We start from the raw sequence: 20,686 nt of genomic DNA on the forward strand, positions 1-20,686 counted from the left end.
GGATTTTATGTCCTTCAGTCTACGAGACGAGCTCAAGAAGACTGAGCCTGGAAACAACAAAGACCACAGTAACCAAGACCGAGACTCACCAGAGACCAGAGCGCTCTGAGACACACCAGAGACCAGAGCGCTCTGAGACCAAGACTCACCAGAGACCAGAGCGCTCTGAGACCAAGACTCACCAGAGACCAGAGCGCTCTGAGACACACCAGAGACCAGAGCGCTCTGAGACCAAGACTCACCAGAGACCAGAGCGCTCTGAGACCAAGACTCACCAGAGACCAGAGCGCTCTGAGACCAAGACACACCAGAGACCAGAGCGCTCTGAGACTCACCAGAGACCAGAGCGCTCTGAGACACACCAGAGACCAGAACGCTCTGAGACACACCAGAGACCAGAACGCTCTGAGACCAAGACTCACCAGAGACCAGAGTGCTCTGAGACCGAGACTCACCAGAGACCAGAACGCTCTGAGACCAAGACTCACCAGAGACCAGAACGCTCTGAGACCAAGACTCACCAGAGACCAGAGCGCTCTGAGACTCACCAGAGACCAGAGCGCTCTGAGACCAAGACTCACCAGAGACCAGAGCGCTCTGAGAACAAGACTCACCAGAGACCAGAACGCTCTGAGACACGCCAGAGACCAGAACGCTCTGAGACCAAGACTCACCAGAGACCAGAGCTCTCTGAGACACACCAGAGACCAGAGCGCTCTGAGACACACCAGAGACCAGAGCGCTCTGAGACCAAGACTCACCAGAGACCAGAGCGCTCTGAGACACACCAGAGACCAGAGCGCTCTGAGACCAAGACTCACCAGAGACCAGAACGCTCTGAGACCAAGACTCACCAGAGACCAGAACGCTCTGAGACCAAGACTCACCAGAGACCAGAACGCTCTGAGACCAAGACTCACCAGAGACCAGAGCGCTCTGAGACTCACCAGAGACTAGAACGCTCCAAGAGTCAAGACCAAGACCTTAAGGGGTCAAGGCTGAGTCAAGGCCGAGACATTAAATATCTGGGTTCTGTGTCTTCCTCCGTCAGTCCAATCACACGCTGGTTACCTGCTGACTCTGGACTGTCTGTAGGTGTGAATGTGGGTGTGGCTGTATGTCAGCTCTGTGATTGGCTGGAGAACAGTCCAGGGTGTGACCCCACCTTTCGACCAATGACAGCTGGGATCAGCTCCAGGTTGGGGAACCCCTGAAGTGGCTGGATGTGGATGGAAGCAGCTGTGTTAATGAAGTGACCACAGGCGGTCACATGACTTAAGTTGTCCTGACGTGTGTTTCCTGCTGCTCTCTCTCAGGGTCGTGCCGGAGCTGACGGAGCCCGTGGGATGCCCGGAGAATCCGGCTCCAAGGTACCATGTCCCATCATGCCCCTCTTCATGTTCATATAAGTACATGTCATGTGCCTTAACGTGGGGCTCTGTTCCTGAACAGGGGGACAGAGGCTTTGATGGACTTCCTGGTCTGCCTGGTGAGAAAGGACACAGAGTGAGTGAACATTTTTATTATGTTTAATTTCATCGCTGCATTGTTCTCCGGACGCTGGATACTTGAGATAAATGAGCCGACGCTACAGGAAGGAGAGCGAGAAGGAAGTCCTGCGCTTGTTTTCAAACTCGGGATCAGAATTCAGTTTCACAAAAGTAGCATTAAAAGAAAATCCCCGCAGTAATTGGGGATTTGTCGTGTTAGCGTTGACAGAGTTTACAGAAGAGTTTTAATCTGTTGGATGGCTCAAGATTTCAAAAGTAATGAAACATGTTGGCTGCAGTCACAGTTTGAATTAACACCGCGCCATTGGTTGGTTTTATTTCAGTCACAAGACTCACCCTCTCTTTGTTTAAATATTCATCGCAGCAGCAGAACATAGTCTGTGTTTCACACAGATATGAGGTGTTTGCTCATATCTGTGTGATTGAGGAATAAGTGCAAAGCTGAGATGGATAACTGTGTCTGTGCTCCGCTCACCAAGACGTCTTACTATATCGTCTGTTTGCAGACAGAAGCCAGTTTAGAGCAGAGCTAGAGGCTGAAGGAGTCTGATGGAACACGATGAACAGATGAACGTCCTCTCTGTGCTAGATTTGTGATTTTAAGGCATACTGGATGCATGCAACACAACATGTGACATATTTGAAACAGAACTTCTCTCCTCACCATGAATGATGATCAAACATTTGAAACAAACACTTTGAAGTTGCCTTCGGGGCCACACAGCCAATCACTGATCCCGAGCCGTCAGCTGAATTCTGACATGTTTTTGGTTGTGCGACTGCACACACTCACGCGCTGAACGAAGAGCTATGAGCCGATTCCCCGGCTGAAATCACCATGGTAACAGCAGGCATGCCCTTTAAAGATGTCTCCCATCATTGTCTCGTTTGATGATGAAAACATGCCTGAACTATCTGCAGACCACAACACGACTTAGCTGCCTGTTAGCTTGTTTTATTAGCCATTTGATGAACGTCAAAGAAGCAGCAGCAGAAACGTTTGTGTTTGTCTCTCAGGGGGAACTGGGGCCCATGGGACCTCCAGGAGCCTCCGGAGAGGACGGACAGAGGGTGAGTACTTCCTTATTTACCTGGCTCAGGTGAGCTCAGCATGTTCAGGGATTAAACTGTGGACGACCAACTGAGACCTCAGACAGAACTACACACTACACACCTGAGACTACACACCTGAGACTACACACTACACACCTGAGACTACACACCTGAGACTACACACTACACACCTGAGACTACACACCTGAGACTACACACTACACACCTGAGACTACACACCTGAGACTACACACTACACACCTGAGACTACACACCTGAGACTACACACCTGAGACTACACACTACACACCTGAGACTACACACCTGAGACTATACACTACACACCTGAGACTACACACCTGAGACTACACACCTGAGACTACACACTACACACCTGAGACTACACACCTGAGACTACACACCTGAGACTACACACTACACACCTGAGACTACACACCTGAGACTACACACCTGAGGCTACACACTACACACCTGAGACTACACACCTGAGACTACACACTACACACCTGAGACTACACACCTGAGACTACACACTACACACCTGAGACTATACACCTGAGACTACACACCTGAGACTACACACTACACACCTGAGACTACACACTACACACCTGAGACTACACACTACACACCTGAGACTACACACCTGAGACTACACACTACACACCTGAGACTACACACTACACACCTGAGACTACACACCTGAGACTACACACCTGAGACTACACACTACACACCTGAGACTACACACCTGAGACTACACACTACACACCTGAGACTACACACCTGAGACTACACACTACACACCTGAGACTACACACCTGAGACTACACACTACACACCTGAGACTACACACTACACACCTGAGACTACACACCTGAGACTACACACTACACTACACACCTGAGACTACACACCTGAGACTACACACTACACACCTGAGACTACACACCTGAGACTACACACCTGAGACTACACACCTGAGACTACACACTACACACCTGAGACTACACACCTGAGACTACACACCTGAGACTACACACTACACACCTGAGACTACACACCTGTGACTACACACTACACACCTGAGACTACACACTACACACCTGAGACTACACACCTGAGACTACACACTACACACCTGAGACTACACACTACACACCTGAGACTACACACTACACACCTGAGACTACACACTACACACTTGAGACTACACACCTGAGACTACACACCTGAGACTACACACCTGTGACTACACACTACACACCTGAAACTACACACTACACACCTGAGACTACACACTACACACCTAAGACCACACACTACACACCTGAGACTACACACCTGAGACTACACACTACACACCTGAGACTACACACTACACACCTGAGACTACACACCTGAGACTACACACTACACACCTGAGACTACACACTACACACCTGAGACTACACACTACACACGTGAGACTACACACTACAAACTTGAGACTACACACCTGAGACTACACACCTGAGACTACACACTACAAACTTGAGACTACACACGACACACCTGAGACTACACACTACACACCTGAGACTACACACCTGAGACTAGACACTACACACCTGAGACTACACACCTGAGACTACACACTACACACCTGAGACTACACACCTGAGACTACACACCTGAGACTACACACTACACACCTGAGACTACACACCTGAGACTACACACTACACACCTGAGACTACACACTACACACCTGAGACTACACACTACCTGAGACTACACACTACACACCTGAGACTACACACTACACACCTGAGACTACACACCTGAGACTACACACTACACACCTGAGACTATACACTACACACCTGAGACTACACACCTGAGACTACACACTACACACCTGAGACTACACACTACACACCTGAGACTATACACTACACACCTGAGACTACACACTACACACCTGAGACTATACACTACACACCTGAGACTACACACCTGAGACTACACACCTGAGACTACACACTACACACCTGAGACTATACACTACACACCTGAGACTACACACTACACACCTGAGACTACACACTACACTACAGTACACACCTGAAACTACACACTACACACCTGAAACTACACCCTACACTACACACCTGAGACTACACACTACACACCTGAGACTACACCCTACACTACACACCTGAGACTACACCCTACACTACACACCTGAGACTACACCCTACACTACACACCTGAGACTACACACTACACACCTGAGACTACACACTACACACCTGAGACTACACACCTGAGACTACACACTACACTACAGTACACACCTGAAACTACACACTACACACCTGAAACTACACCCTACACTACACACCTGAGACTACACACTACACACCTGAGACTACACCCTACACTACACACCTGAGACTACACACCTGAGACTACACACTACACACCTGAGACTACACACTACACACCTGAGACTACACACTACACTACAGTACACACCTGAAACTACACCCTACACTTCACACCTGAAACTACACACTACACTACACACCTGAGACTACACACTACACAACTACACTTGAAACTACACACTACACTACACACCTGAGACTACACACTACACTACCACACCTGAAACTACACACTACACTACACACCTGAGACTACACACTACACTACACACCTGAGACTACACACTACACACCTGAAACTACACACTACACTACACATCTGAAACTACACACTACACTACACACCTGAAACTACACACTACACTACACATCTGAAACTACACACTACACACCTGAAACTACACACTACACTACACACCTGAAACTACACACTACACTACCACACCTGAAACTACACACTACACACCTGAAACTACACACTACACACCTGAAACTACACACTACACACCTGAGACTACACACTACACTACACATCTGAAACTACACACTACACTACCACACCTGAGACTACACACCTGAGACTACACACTACACACCTGAAACTACACACCTGAAACTACACACTACCACACCTGAAACTACACACTACACTACACACCTGAAACTACACACTACACACCTGAAACTACACACTACACTACACACCTGAAACTACACACCTGAAACTACACACCTGAAACTACACACTACACTACACACCTGAAACTACACACTACACTACACACCTGAGACTACACACTACACACCTGAGACTACACACTACACACCTGAGACTACACACTACACACCTGAGACTACACACTACCCAGCTGACGTTGTGTGTCCTCTCCCTGCAGGGCGAGGATGGAGAGATCGGGCCTCGGGGATTGGCTGGAGAGAGTGTAAGTTGACTTCCTGTTTGATGGTGTCACCTGTCAGTGTGTCACCTGAGTGTTTTTACAATCCACTCACTTGTCATGCTCTTTGTGTGTCAGGGTCCCAGAGGACTGCTTGGCCCGCGTGGTCCTCCTGGACCTCCTGGATCTCCTGTATGTACCAACGCCCTCCTCTGATGTCACTTCCTGTCCTTAACGAGCCGTGTAAAGGAGCTGTTTTTGTGCTTCCTCCCTCACAGGGTGTCGCTGGTGTCGACGGGCCTCCAGGCTCCAAAGGAAACATGGTAGGAACTCCTCTGTCTCCTCTCACCTCTGAGCAGCGTCCAGGTGAGGCTGGTCAAACCTCTTTATGATGCACAGCTGCAGGGTCAAAGGTCAGCAGTGCTGTGAGGGGCCAGAAATACAGACCAGATACAAACCTTGTTTACCCACAATCCACTTTTCTCCTCACTTCCTGTTGAGCAGGAAAATGACACTTGTTGTGTTTTACATGCAGAACATAAAGCAGTAAAGTAGATCAGGACAGGACCGGCCCATCCAGCATCAAACTAAAAACAGAGTCTTCACTCAGAGGACACCTGTGCTCAAACTAGCAGGACAACAAAGACAGGACAGAGAAGTGACCTGTCTGCACGGGTCCATCCTCTTCAAACACCTGAACAAAGGCGATCTTCATGTCGTGTTTCTGAACTCTAATAAAACATCCGAGCTCTTTTTAGACACATTAAAAAAACATTTGCTCATAAATCAGTGATGTTGTGTTTGTGACTTTTCTGTCACGTTCAGCGGAGTCTGAAATGTTTCCTGCATATCAGTCGGTGACTTTCCTCCCATAAAGTGAAATGTGTGAAAACAAGCGTTCAGCTGACTCACACGGGGTCACCTTGGGACGAGTGTCGAGTCTGCTGTTCACAGCTTCCTCCTTCTCTTTTTTTCAGGGCCCACAAGGTGAGCCAGGACCACCTGGGCAGCAGGGAATCCCTGGCACACAGGTGAGCGAATCAATCATACCCAGTGACCCCCCCCCCCCCCCCCCCCCGACAGGTGAAGCTGCAACGTCACGCTCTCGTCTTTAGAAACGTCAGAGCACACCTGAAGCCTTATCTACTATTTCCCCCTCCTCTCCCTGGAGACACACACACACACACACACACACACACACACACACACACACACACACACACACACACACACACACACACACACCTTCGGGTACAGAAGAAAAGCTGGGTACCCGGGGTTGATCAGGGGAATGTTCCAGGCTGCTCCGCCTGAAAGCATCTTATTCTTGGTGGAATTCCTGCAGAGCTGCCACACCTGTCGGAGCACGCTCCAGTGCCTCAAATTACCCTGCCTCACACACACACACACACACACACACACACACACACACACACACACACACACACACACACACACACACACACACACACACACACACACACACAGGTAGCCACCAAAAACAAACCACAAAGTCACATCGACAAATATTGGTGTGTGTGCAGAACCACAAGCAAGCTGAATGCTAATATGCGACCCCCCCCCTCCCCACACACACACACACACACACACACACACACACACACACACACACACACACACACACACACACACACAAGCTTAACATTCCTTCAAAGCTCAGCTATGTACAGCTCCCACAAACGCTTCAGTTTCTCCAGCTTCTGTGTGTGTGTGTGTGTGTGTGTGTGTGTGTGTGTGTGTGTTTGAGTATGTTTGCTGTTGCCATAGTAACGGACTCGTTTCTCTCTCTGTGTGCCCGTCTTGTAGGGTCTCCCTGGTCCCCAAGGCCCCATCGGACCACCTGGTGAAAAAGTGAGGAATCTCTAACTGTAATTTACTTGTCTTGAAGTCAGACGTGTGAAGTGAGATAAATAACAACGTCTGACGGTGTTTCACAGTCAGCTGTTTGGATCCTGCAGATTCTTGGCTTCACTTCATCACAGAGCCCATTCTGAACCCCTTTGTTGTGTTTCTTGTCTTCAGGGACCCTTTGGCAGGTCGGGGCTGCCTGGACTACCTGGAGCTGACGGGCCTCCTGTGAGTCCTCTCTCAGCTATGACACCCTATGACACCCTATGACACCCTATGACACCCTCACACTCAACCTGCAGGACACCTCATATCATTTCCACACCTGAAACCAGCTCCATGTAAAGCGCATTACGACCCCTGATGAAAGTTTAAACTTTGTGCCACAGCCCGTTTTGGTTTCCATGAAGGAACAAACGTAAAGTGGCTTTAAGTTCCTGAGTGATCGTGGACTTCCTGCAGCAGCGAGCCCGGCGACCACGTCGTAAACGCCTTTTTAGCTGTTTTTTATTGAGGACCTGCAGTCACTCACGTCGCTCCTCCTCTGCTATCGCTTCAACGAGCAGCCTGAGGCCTCGGAGGGAGCGCGCTGATTTACAGCCTCACAGCGCAGAGTGAAGGAGCCAGGTGTTTGTGCATGTGTGTGTGGACATGTCCACCTGTGTGTGGGGTCACATCCATCCTTCTCTTTGAGTTTCCCCTCTTCGTTGTTTAAACTCAGATAAATGTACAGAGAGCGTCTCTCTCCCTCTGCAGATGGAGCCAGCTTCCATCCTGCACCAGCTGCATTTAAAACAACCTGCCATCAAACATGTGCTGACAACACTTCTATCTGCTTTAGTCTACAAAGTCCTTCCATCATGATGAGACGGCCTGCAGAGAGAACGTTTATCTGTGCACATCATTAAGAGAGCAGTAAACACATGTAGTAAGAAAGCAAACCTGCTTCCTGTCCTGCACACATACATGGACAGATGTGGATCTGCATATCGGAGGTTTCAGGTTCGAGTCCAGGCGAACCTCAGACTGAGAGCGTTCAGCTACGTGAGGATGTTACAGTAATGATGTTTCACTGTTTCTGCAGGGTCATCCCGGCAAGGAGGGTCCAGCTGGAGAGAAAGGAGCGCAGGTAGGTGGATGTTTGTGGTCAGTCTGCCCTGCCCGGTCTCCATGAAGACTTTTAGAAACGTTACCATGACAACGAGGAACATTATAAATGTACAACTTTACAAACGGTCTGTTCATGTGGCTCTAAAGTCCTTCTCTCATCGGGATCTTCAAACGTGTCTTATCCTCAGAATCTCCTCCAACACTTTGTTTCTGTCCTTTGATCAGAGGTGCAGGTGGACTAGTGGTCCTGCTATAGTCCTCCATGCGGGCCGCTTACCCTATCCACTATCAAAATAAAAGCCCAAAAATAAATCTTGAAAAGATGAAAACTGAATATAAACTGACGGATTCAAACGTGTCAATATTTCAAATTCAACTCGTAAAACATGCCGATCCAAACTCGAGAGAGGACAAATATAAAACATGTTTTTATTTGAATATTGAATATTTTAACCTGAGCCTGGGCGTGTCCAGACTCTTTGGACCCGGGCGGTCTGAAGTGAGAAACAAACTAACTCCACCTGTCACATCTACAACACACATCAGCCTAAATACAGCAGAGAAAGCTGCTGACCTGCACGAACACCTGACTGGTCTTTACATCCTAAATGAACACCTTCACGTCCTGCTGCAAAACAAACTAGCTTATACAGTCCAGCTCAAAGTTAGGCTGAGACTGCATCTCCAGCACGGAGAGGGGCAGCTTCTAGTTTCTGATTGGACAGAAATCAGACTGAAACTGTTAACTGATGTAAATTCTTCAGAATATGTTGACTTCTAAAGGCAGAGAGAATTTAACTTTAGAGTCTGTCACCTGGTTTAAGAAGTCGAACACGTTGGACGTGATCACGTTTCGAAGAACTCTGATTTGTGTAAAGGATTTAAAGATTTATCGTCCCTCCCTCGCCGTCCGTGACCAATCATAACCTCGGCTTCATGTGTGAGTGTGAGACGTTCATCACAGTAACTCTTCTTCTCTGCAGGGTCCTTCAGGTCCTCAGGGTCCCATCGGGTATCCCGGTCCTCGAGGTGTCAAGGTACGTGGCGGCCTCACCTGTTGGCGAGAAGTCCTTCTTCTTATTGTTCTGCACATTCACACCATGTTCTCACGTGTTTGTAATCTGTGTGTGCGTCCTCACAGGGAGCCGACGGAGTCCGCGGACTGAAGGGGGGAAAGGGAGAGAAGGTAAAGACCTGGTCTGACTGTTTCAGAGGAATCACCTCATCATGGTGATCACACCCTGCTTTCCTTTGCTACGGTCGGTTGTCTCCTAAACAGAGAGCTGGGGTTTGATCCCCGCTGCCACGTGTCCTTGGGCAAGACACTTAACCCCGAGGAGAGAGAAGAAGTTATCAATCAAGCTGAAACCAGATGAAACGTGTCGAACACAAAGTTTCAGCCTAACAAATTGTTTGCAGAAAGAATCTGGAGCTGCTGCCTGCCTCACACACACACACACACACACACACACTGCAGAGTGGCGTGCAGCGTGCAGAGGTCAGTCTATCCCCATCATCAGTGAAACTCCCTGAGCGTGTCTCTGTCGAGCTGCAGGCGTTAAACACTTCTGCAGGAGTCGCCATGAAGGCTTTAAAGATGATCCAGATTTATTATGGATCAATATTATGGGCCGATCCATAATGTGACCGAGGGCGGCTGCTCTGCTGTAATGACAGATATTCATATCGGCCTCTTATTGAATTATTTATAATAAGAGATTCAAAAGACAAACCTTGAGGAGGAGGAAGGCTCCTTTATGAATAAAGGATGTGTGTGTGTGTGTGTGTGTGTGTGTGTGTGTGTGTGTGTGTGTGTGTGTGTGTGTGTGTGTGTGTGTGTGTGTGTGTGTGTGTGTGTGTGTGTGTGTGTGTGTGTGTGTGTGTGTGTGTGTGTGTGTGTGTGTGTGTGTGTGTGTGTGTGTGTGTGTGTGTGTGTGTGTTCAGTGCTGCATAATGCATCAGAGCGGGCTGAAAACACGGACAGGCGACAGAGAGAGAGAGAGCTTCAGGAGAGCTGGGAGGTTTTTCAGATTTTAAGGACGTCAAAAGTTCTGACTCTCTGTGATACCTCTTGTTTTAAACACTCTGTCATATTAAAGATCAATGAACGACAGATCTTCAGTCATAACCTGAAGAGAGAGCGCCAGAGGAGGATTCTCCTCTTGTTGCCATGGTAACAATCATCTGTCCATATAGTCGAATCTTTTCTGGACTCTGTTGAAGTGTGAAGTCTTGGTATCACGATAACTCTTGCTGGTTTTATTCTGAAAAGTCTTCACTGACTTTGAGCTGGAAAATCAGGGCTCACGGTTTGAGCACATGCATGGACAGTTCCAGCGTGTGACCAGCAGAGGGCAGCGTCGGCCTGAGATCCACATGGAGGACACGTTTAATCCTGTGTGCAGACAGGACGCTGAGTGGGAAACAAACACAGGAAGTCATCAAAGGGTTAATGTCACATGCATCTTTGTCTCGTTCCAGGGCGAGGACGGTTTCCCAGGTTTTAAGGGAGACATGGGGATCAAAGGAGACCGGGTGAGGACACGTGTTCACCACGTTCATCTACCAACACGTCCAAAGTGTCCTCTGCAGGAAGTCATCCTCGCTCTCTTTTCACCTGTCTGCAGGGCGAGCTCGGCATGCTCGGACCCCGAGGAGAGGACGGTCCTGAGGGTCCTAAAGGACGAGCCGGCCCCAACGGAGAGTCCGGTCCCTTGGGTCCTGCTGGTGAAAAGGTAAAGAGCATGTGAAATAGAAGGATCATGTCCAGCTGTCTCGGCCTGCTAACTGGTGTTTGTGTCTCTCAGGGTAAACTGGGCGTTCCAGGATTACCAGGATATCCAGGAAGACAAGGACCCAAGGTAAATCCATGACTGACTCCGCCCCCTGATCACAGCGGGGAGGGCGTCGGACACATCTGCCCGGGCGATGATTTCATGTAAACACAGTGCTGAGAGGTTTAAACTGAGCACTGTGGAAATGCTGCTGTCCCGCTCTCAGTGTCCTCCTCGTCTTTTATCCATGCAGTGAATCCCACGCTGCTCCTGTCTCCATGACAACCGTCTGTTGACACCGGCCGCTGGATGACCGACTCTGCTCTGTTACGTTTTACTGCATGTTTTATATTTGAGATTGCTCTGTTCCCGATGAGACTCGGAGCGAGGAGGGTGAGGGGACACGGGAATATCAGACATGTGGAAAAGAGCGCCGGTGACATCAACAGCATCTTTCTGAAGAGTTGAACGATTTTTGAGCAGACGCACGAAAAAGCAGAATTGGAAGAAAGACGGTGCGATGACTCGAACTGAAACTTCGTGACTGTAGTTCAGTCAGGACACTTTGTCAAGGAGAATACTTCTGTATATTTGGCGGTGTGGCTCTGAGGGATCTCCCTGCCCTTCCACCTGCTTACGTTGGAAGGCATTAGGCAGGAATAGCACACATCCCTGCCCTTCCCGCGCATGCAAGGAACGCCATCAGGCAGGGAGATAAGCCGCAACCCCCCGAGCCAGCATCAATGCAAGCATGACATTGATTAAGTCAGGTATCATAAAAGGAGGCGCAGGGGAGGAGGCATGCAGAGGGAGCAGAGAAGTGTAGGCGGGCTTAAGAACTATTTAGCCAATAGGATGCTTCAGCAGATCAGCTGAATTCTAGCACAATATTAAAGCGTGACTCCGTGACCTGTGGGAACTTACGTGATACTTCACTTGTCTGAACATGAGTCGTGTGGAGCGATAACAAAATGTTTCATTACATCATGACTTGTCATTAGACTCGAGTAATGTCAGTGTGACGTCTGATTTTCTGTTCATGTCCTGAATGCATCGTTTGATGAGTTCCTGCAGAAGCTGTCTGTGTTTGTGAACGTCTTCAGTCACACATTTCAGACCATTTGATTGGCTGTAGTGGGAATGGTTTGTTTCTGCAGGTGACCTTTAAAAGAAGTGTTGCAGACAGACCAAAAGCTTCACAGTTTGTTTATGGAGTCAGGGCGAGGGCGAGGGCGAGGGCGAGGGCGTTAAAGAGACGTCAGTGTCCTGGTTGATGTCCGTAAAAACGTTAGACTGTTTGATGATTGAGTTTAAACAACAGCCGTCGTGTTTGTGGTTAGAACCTTTTAAATGTGAACCTGCAGATGCCTTCACCATCATCTTCATCATCTTCATCATCTTCATCATCTTCATCATCGTCACGCATGCGCTGACCCTCGCAGCCTCACGCCCGCTCCTCTCCTGATCCCTCTCTCTCTCCTCCTCACAGGGCTCGAGCGGCTTCCCAGGATTACCTGGAGCCAACGGAGAGAAAGGAGCCAGGGTAAGAAAACACACACACACACACACACACACACACACACACACACACACACACACACACACACACACACACACACACACACACAAAGGGAGGGATTGATTCTTCTCTTAAAGGCGTCTTTACGATGAGTTGGCACAAAAAAAACGAGGAGTCATTATTATCTCCTCTGTGTTATTTTAATGACTGAATGTTATCAAGTGAAGCTACAACAAGGAGAAAAGAAAAGAGGGACTGAGCAGCAGCCAGTATGTCCTCCTTCTAACTTTAGATTCTGCTCCTGAATGCTCTGGATTTGATTGGACCAGAGAAGGTAGGCGGGGCTTTGAAGGCCGTTTTGGACGCCCCTGGGTTTGCCAGATATGAGAGCAGTTATCAGGTGAACAGGTGTTGCAGCGATGGAAGCGGGCAGTGGAACTGCTTCAGATAGAAGTGATTGTACCCGACCTAAAAAGCCTCTGCATGTTTCTAATAAGCTCCAGCAGCTGGCTAAACACTGAAGCTACAGTGTCCACCACATGCAGAGCTGGCTAAACACTGAAGCTACAGTGTCCACCACATGCAGAGCTGGCTAAACACTGAAGCTACAGTGTCCACCACATGCAGAGCTGGCTAAACACTGAAGCTACAGTGTCTCTACATGCAGAGCTGGCTAAACACTGAAGCTACAGTGTCCACCACATGCTGAGCTGGCTAAACACTGAAGCTACAGTGTCCACCACATGCTGACCTGTGTGAGAGGAGGGGGTGGAGCCAGCGCTCTGTGATGATTAGAGTTTAGACTGCAGTACTTATTTTAAACACTAGGGGGCAGAGTTAGGTCCTGCTCTCTCTGCAGGAGAGGTTTGATCTCTTCTCAAGGTGACAGATGTCGGTGTTTGTTGAAGTGGATCAATGTTGAAAAATGACACACAGGAAGTACGCGTGCTGACATCAGTTTTGTTTTTCTCTGGCAGGGCGTCGCAGGAAAAGCCGGTCCTGGAGGACAGAGGGGACCGACGGTACGACTCATTTAGTCTCAGACTGTTTGAACTCCACAGAGTCTGTCTCGACTTCCACTGATGAAAGGTTTGTTCTCTCTGTGCAGGGTCCACGTGGCGGTCGAGGAGCCAGAGGTCCGACTGGAAAACCAGGTCCCAAGGTAGATGGATCAGATCCAGCACAGCGCTCTCCTTCTCCCGTGTTGCATGACCTTTCAACTGATGTTTGTTTCTTGTTTCAGGGAACATCAGGGAACGACGGCCCATCAGGTCCGCCTGGCGAGAGAGTAAGTTTATAAAACAGCACCCAAAGGTTCCAGCTTCAGGTGAACGACCATCAGAGGCACAAACATGATGACATCAAAAACCTTCTGAGTCTAAATGTTGACCCGATCAGCGAGGGTCGTTACCGGCTCGACCCGGCTCGATGTCTCAGAGAAGTTTCCCTCAGAAACACAGAGGAGAAGAAGAAGATCAGACCAGATGGTTTCTGCAGATCCATCTGCTCCCTTCCAGCATGAACTATAACTCAAGTGAAGCAGGGAAGCACACCTGCCTGCCTCGGCCAATCAAGACGGCCTGTCTCTTGTCTTGTGGCGTGAACCCGCTGAACTCATCGCGGTGCTGAAAGTCTGACTGACAAAACAAAAAGTCGTAAACTTGAAATAATCAGCGGATTGTTATTCTGTGGCGTTTAAAGTCGTGTGAAACGAGGATCATGGAGGTGAAGAAAGGCGTTTCACGCACGCTGATGATGAAATCCTTTTCTTTGATATCTGATGTGAGACTCAGGTTTAATCTCTTTTAATCCCTCTAATTACCTCCGTGATATTCTATACAGTCAGCCTGAAGACGCTCTTCCTTTATTAACATCAAACAGGACTGTGACATCTGGTGCTGAGGACGGTCTGAAAGTCTCTTCTCTGATATTCATTATCTCGTCATGTTTGGACGCAGCCTGATGTTACTTATGGCCGTTATTCTTTGTGCATCTTTATTTTTTTAATGTTCCTTTTCTGCACACGCAGTTAGTCTTCCAGCATCTCCTCTAACTCTGCTTTTCTGTCTGCTTCAGGGGCCTCAAGGACCTCAGGGACCGGTGGGCTTCCCAGGACCAAAGGGCCCCCCTGTGAGTACTTGTCATGTATAAATCCTGCAGTAAAGCTGTTTGCTTTGCAGAGCTCCAGTTTGCACACATTATACATCAGAATGGATTCAATCATGGCGTGTAGACACACACACACACACACACACACACACACACACACACACACACACACACACAGGTGTAATGGTGTGCAGGGATCATTAGTCTAACTGTGAGTGAAGCAGAACCATGGTCTCAGTCTGCAGTCCAGCCAGGAGACGAGTGATCATTTCCACCGATCGATTCAGCTCCGATTCATCGCAGGCTGTCAGCTGCACACACACACACACACACACACACACACACACACACACCCTGTTATTGTTAGGGAGTGTGTCATCTCACCTCCGTCTGCTGTGTGGAAGTGATGCCTTTATTCTGCCCACAGTCCTTTTGCACGATCCTGCAGGAATAGTAAGCCAGCCTCTGGACACACGTGGAGGCAGGCTCTTCTTTGTGTTGCTAATGTTGGGTGGCTCTTCTTCTCACTGTGTGTGTGTGTGTGTGTGTGTGTGTGTGTGTGTTTCCTTCCTCCTGACAGGGACCTCCTGGAAAGGACGGACTGCCTGGACACCCGGGTCAGCGTGGAGAGACGGTGAGTTTTAAAGATGACATCACTCTCCGTCTCCTTCATATTTACTTCCCTCTCTACTTTAAACTTAAACTCACGTTTATATGGAGGCTTTGATTCCCTGAAGAGTCCAAACATCAAAGTTCTCACACACACACACACACACACACACATACACACACACACACACACACACACTTGCTCCATTCTGTCGGACAGCTCAGACACCATTTTAGATTCTTCTTTACTGGAGCGACTTTGACTTCAGTGTCTCTTTGTCTCCTCCAACACAAAGCCTGACCTTACAGCTGCAGGACGGTGTCCATGTGTTGAACTTCTGTTTGTGCAAAAACACCTGAGTTGAAGACTAACCCAGAACACATAGCATGCAACGTTTGCTTTCTTTATTCCTGTAAGCCTAATGAGAAACGTCCGCTCTGCATCTACACTGAAGATGCACCGAGGCAGTGATGCACGCAGGCTGCACCCCTGAGGACAAAAGATTTATCTGACATTCAAAAAAACAAAGCAAAGTTTGAGTGGCTCACATCTCTGCGAGCTGCAGCCTTCGATTCCTCTACACTTGGTATGCATCGGTGCTCGTGGGTTTGACGAGGCTCAGAGGACAATAAATTCAGCTAAAAGCTTGACAGATCATCGCCTGTATCGTTAAAGCTTCCTCTCCCGCCTGCCTCGTTCCTGTAGATAACGTAGCCCACCTCACCGGAGTGCTGCTTCTGGACGGGCACCGTCTTCATTAAGGTGTTTATGGCTGCAGATTTATGAGCTGATAAACGGGCTGCACATGCATCCAGTATGAGAATAGATCACAGCTATAAAGATGCTCGCTGGCGCTACACCTGAGTACACGGGTTACATTCCAGGAAGTGCAAATAAAGATGTGAGCGTGTGTGTTTAAGTGTGTGTGTGTGTGTGTGTGTGTGTGTGTGTCAGAGAGTCAGGGCTGAGGCTGCAACAGTGAGGCCTCGGGGTTATTATCGAATAATACATCAACACAAATCACAACACATCGTCATCGATACGCCCTGAATCATCAGCTTCACCAGATTACAGACTTTAGGACTGAACCCAGGTCAGGTATAAACCCCTGCTCAGAACAGGCTGTTTCTGTGTCTGTAGCTTTAAATATGTAAATGAGCTGTGTCTGACCACGCCCCCTCTCTGGAAGGGCTCGGGTGTACTCGCTGCTTTCTGGCTCCATGTCCTGTTGTTTACGGTGAGAAGGCAGACTCAGAGGGCAGAACAAACACCTAGCTGTGGGAGTGTCACCCACCTGGGGGAGGGGCTACTGCCCTTTGTGATGTCATGAAGGGAACATCTCCAAACGGCCTGTTTGAGCACATATTTTCTGAGACGTGGAGCAGGCAGAAGACGGATCATCGGGGCTCATAGAAAGCAGCTCAGCGTTCAGCCATCCTGATGAGTGCACAAAGACCTTCAGAGAAACAGTTCGGCCTCATCAGGATCGCTCAACCCTCCATTTTTTTACCCGTAGTCCATAAAGTTTGTAGACTGCCTCCTTGTGGCCACGTCATCTCTCCACCAAATACAGAGCTGACATCCATGAAAGAGAACTATGAATGTGTATTGGTTTTCGGCTGCTTCACTCTACATGTTCAGATATGAAATAAGGAACAGGCAGAAACACACTCTTGTTTTAATGGTCTTCATGTCGGGGAACATTTAAGCCGGACTCGTCCTGTGCCGTGTTGAATCTGCTTCAGCTCGTCCGCGGGGGGAAACTGAAATGCAAATCGAGCCCACGCTTAATTTACAACGACTAATTGGTCTCAACTCCTCCAGAGACGAGTGTGTGCTAACTCTTAAATGAGGATTCGTGTTTCTACTTTGTTGTTGTTTGTGTATTTCATTCAGGTGCAGGAAGTATCAGGCACGCTGGAGCAGTTTGATTTTGTAATTGAGTTGAAGGAGCAATCTGTAAGCTGTGCAGTGAACTAAATGACCTTCCTACATCGTCAGACTTTAAGGACATAACTCATCAAATAAAATCAGAGCTGTAACACGATGCCTGTAGGAAGGGGCCCCAGACCAGTAGGGGGCCCCAAAGCAGTGGCTGAAAATGTGCAATGACAGTAGGAGACCCCCCTCAGGGGCCCCTGCTGATAGGGCCAGACTCTAGAATCACTGATGCATGCATCTGTTACTGACTCCCAGGACCAATGCAGCCCCCATGTGTGCTGGTCAATTAAAACTGAAGTACGAATTCTGCGCCGTATCTCGCCACTCCTTAAACGTGTGCGTGTGAGATATAACCTACGACGGGGTTAGAACGCCAAAACAGCCTTCTGCTTCTGCAGGAAAACCTTTCAGACGTGACTTCTCGGACTACAATCATGTCAACATCCAAACTGCCTCAGTGACGATCAAGCTAACTTAAACCTTGTCCTGGTGGCTGCCATGACAGACTCGACATGTTTATCGTTGCCGTGGAAACACCAGATGTTCCGTCTCAGGCCGCTGCATAAAGAAGCGTGAGCTGCTACTGAAATCTGTCATCATGTCGCTGTGATGAAAACCTCACGCAGATTATACTCGGATACATCAGCTCGTCTGTAAACAGCTTCTCGCCCGGTTGTCATGACTACGGTTCATTTTTTCATTGCTAATCCCGCCGAACAAATCTTCCTCTTTATCAACCCACGTAAAATCACTTCTGCAGAATGAGCACCTCTCTGAGAGTCTAAAGAATCCTCTCTCTCCTGCTTTCAGGGTTTCCAAGGAAAAACTGGCCCCCCAGGTCCAGGAGGTGTCGTCGGGCCCCAGGTGAGAAAGAGTTCATGTGACGACTTGAGCTGAACGAGCCCGTTGATCACGATGTCGGGGCGACACAAAGATCATGGTTTGACTGTGTCTAAACTTTGTGACACCTTAGGGACCAACTGGAGAGACCGGTCCTGTTGGAGAGAGAGGCCACCCCGGACCCCCGGGTCCACCCGGAGAGCAGGGTCTTCCAGGCGGAGCTGGCAAAGAGGGAGCAAAGGTACGAGTCCTGATTGCTGTAGAGAGGTCGTCCTTTGTGCTGGATATAAAACATGAAGGCAGGGAGCGTTATTGAGAGATCAGAAGTAAAAAGAAAGGCAGGTGTAAAACGGAGCTCATGCTCAGGTGCAATTACATGATTAGGTTTTGCACGTCGACGCCGGCTGCATTCAGTTTATTTCTGGAGGGCACGCAGAGCTCGATCGACTCCACTGTGAGAACGCAGAGAAAAATCTATAGCAGGAAATTTACACAAAGTCTCTGCATCACTTTCAGAGTTCAGAGAAGATGAGGGAGGGGGGGGGCTGTATTCCCTCCTCTGCCCCCCCCCCCCCCCCCCCGTTCACCAATCGAGCACCTATTAGGAGCAGACAGCAGCCATTTTGGAGAAGTATGTGCTTCTCCAAACCAACTCCGAGGACCACTCAGCATCCTCCACCTCACCCCCCCGCCCCCCCGCTTTTCTCCCCGAGCAGACGGTTAAATCAAATCCATCCCCCCTCCTTCTCTCCCCCCCGTGCTGCCCCCCCAGGCCGGAGCATCAGTATGCAGGGACACTTTTTGGAGGTCTTGGCAGCACAGCCGAAATCCTCTTACTCCTCTCAAGCCCCCCCCCCGTTTGCAGATAAAGTCAGGCCGCCAATACACCAGAGAGCGGAGCCAGGAGTAACTCGTCCTGCAGCCATGTTCTCGTTTTACTGATGTGGAGTAAAACATGAAGCAGAACATGTTGCACATTCAGGTTTCTATCCGGAGCTTTTTGAAGTTTTCTGTCTCCGTGTTTCATGTCTGATTAAACGAGTTGATCCAGCCGAGGATTATAAATCGACTGTGTGACAACGTTGCTAATGAATCCACACAAACACACAAGCTTCGGGCTAATAGCAGCTAATGGCCCAGCCTCTGCTCCTGATGTGCACAGCCATTAGTATCTTCTACATTCACACATTGTTCACTTTGATCTGTGCAGCTTTGTGTCTCTCTGTTCGAGCTGTGACTTTATAAACCACGAGGGTCGAGGGACGTGACGTTGAATTCTTCATTGATTTAGAAAGGAGCCATTTCACATGTTAGAATGGAGAAATGCATTTTACCTAAGAGCTGTAAGATGACCCTAACCCCACCAGGCGGGGGGAGAGAGAAGGCCCCGCCCACTCAAGGACGTTTTGTCTTGGTGAATTTAAACGAAGGCCGGTCGTGAGGGTGCGACACACTCTTCAAAAGAAAGAAAAGTTTCGATGTTTTAAGACGACAAACATCAAAAACTTCCACGCTGACGTGGTCTGCTGCTGTCTCCGCCCCTGCTGGTGAATCAGGACGGGGGGGGGGGGGAGCTTGTTGTGAAAGAGTAATCCTCTTAGAGTTAAAGTGCATGACTTGTTGCTCATGTCACAGGTTGGAGACACTTCCTGACAGGTAGAAGGTTTCTCATCAGGATTCTGAAGTCGTCTTCGTGCAGCATGTTTTGACTCATGTCGGTTTACGTTTACAGGGAGACCCTGGACCACAAGGATCCTCGGGTAAAGACGGCCCCCCCGGCCTGAGAGGCTTCCCTGGAGAACGAGGACTACCTGGAGCCACGGTAAGAACACCTGCACTCATTCATCACTCCTCCTCCCTGCTGCTGGCTCTGAATGCACTCGCAGCCATCAGCCGGCTGCACAGGAAATCTAAAGTGACGTCTTACAAATGAACAGGCGTGCCTCTGCATCGCTACGCCGCCACTCACGCCACTGTTTCCACCGCTGCAATGCATCATGG

At 49.0% G+C, this 20,686-nt stretch overlaps 1 protein-coding gene across 1 annotated transcript in view; it reads left to right on the plus strand.

Annotated features, from left to right (window-relative positions):
• col11a1a (collagen, type XI, alpha 1a) overlaps positions 1–20,686 on the plus strand; it is a gene marked incomplete at its 5' end in the record, with an annotated part of 59,982 nt that overhangs the window by 14,520 nt on the left and 24,776 nt on the right. Inside the window, 24 exon segments of the mRNA XM_079361571.1 lie at positions 1,317–1,370; positions 1,453–1,506; positions 2,529–2,582; positions 5,914–5,958; positions 6,052–6,105; positions 6,192–6,236; positions 6,891–6,944; positions 7,741–7,785; positions 7,957–8,010; positions 8,867–8,911; positions 9,876–9,929; positions 10,034–10,078; positions 11,374–11,427; positions 11,520–11,627; positions 11,700–11,753; positions 13,156–13,209; positions 14,163–14,207; positions 14,294–14,347; positions 14,429–14,473; positions 15,262–15,315; positions 15,875–15,928; positions 18,656–18,709; positions 18,819–18,926; positions 20,418–20,507. Coding sequence (XP_079217697.1) covers positions 1,317–1,370; positions 1,453–1,506; positions 2,529–2,582; positions 5,914–5,958; positions 6,052–6,105; positions 6,192–6,236; positions 6,891–6,944; positions 7,741–7,785; positions 7,957–8,010; positions 8,867–8,911; positions 9,876–9,929; positions 10,034–10,078; positions 11,374–11,427; positions 11,520–11,627; positions 11,700–11,753; positions 13,156–13,209; positions 14,163–14,207; positions 14,294–14,347; positions 14,429–14,473; positions 15,262–15,315; positions 15,875–15,928; positions 18,656–18,709; positions 18,819–18,926; positions 20,418–20,507 — 1,377 coding nt within the window.

Source organism: Symphodus melops (assembly GCF_947650265.1).
Source record: "Symphodus melops genome assembly, chromosome: 14".
Classification (NCBI taxonomy): domain Eukaryota; kingdom Metazoa; phylum Chordata; class Actinopteri; order Labriformes; family Labridae; genus Symphodus; species Symphodus melops.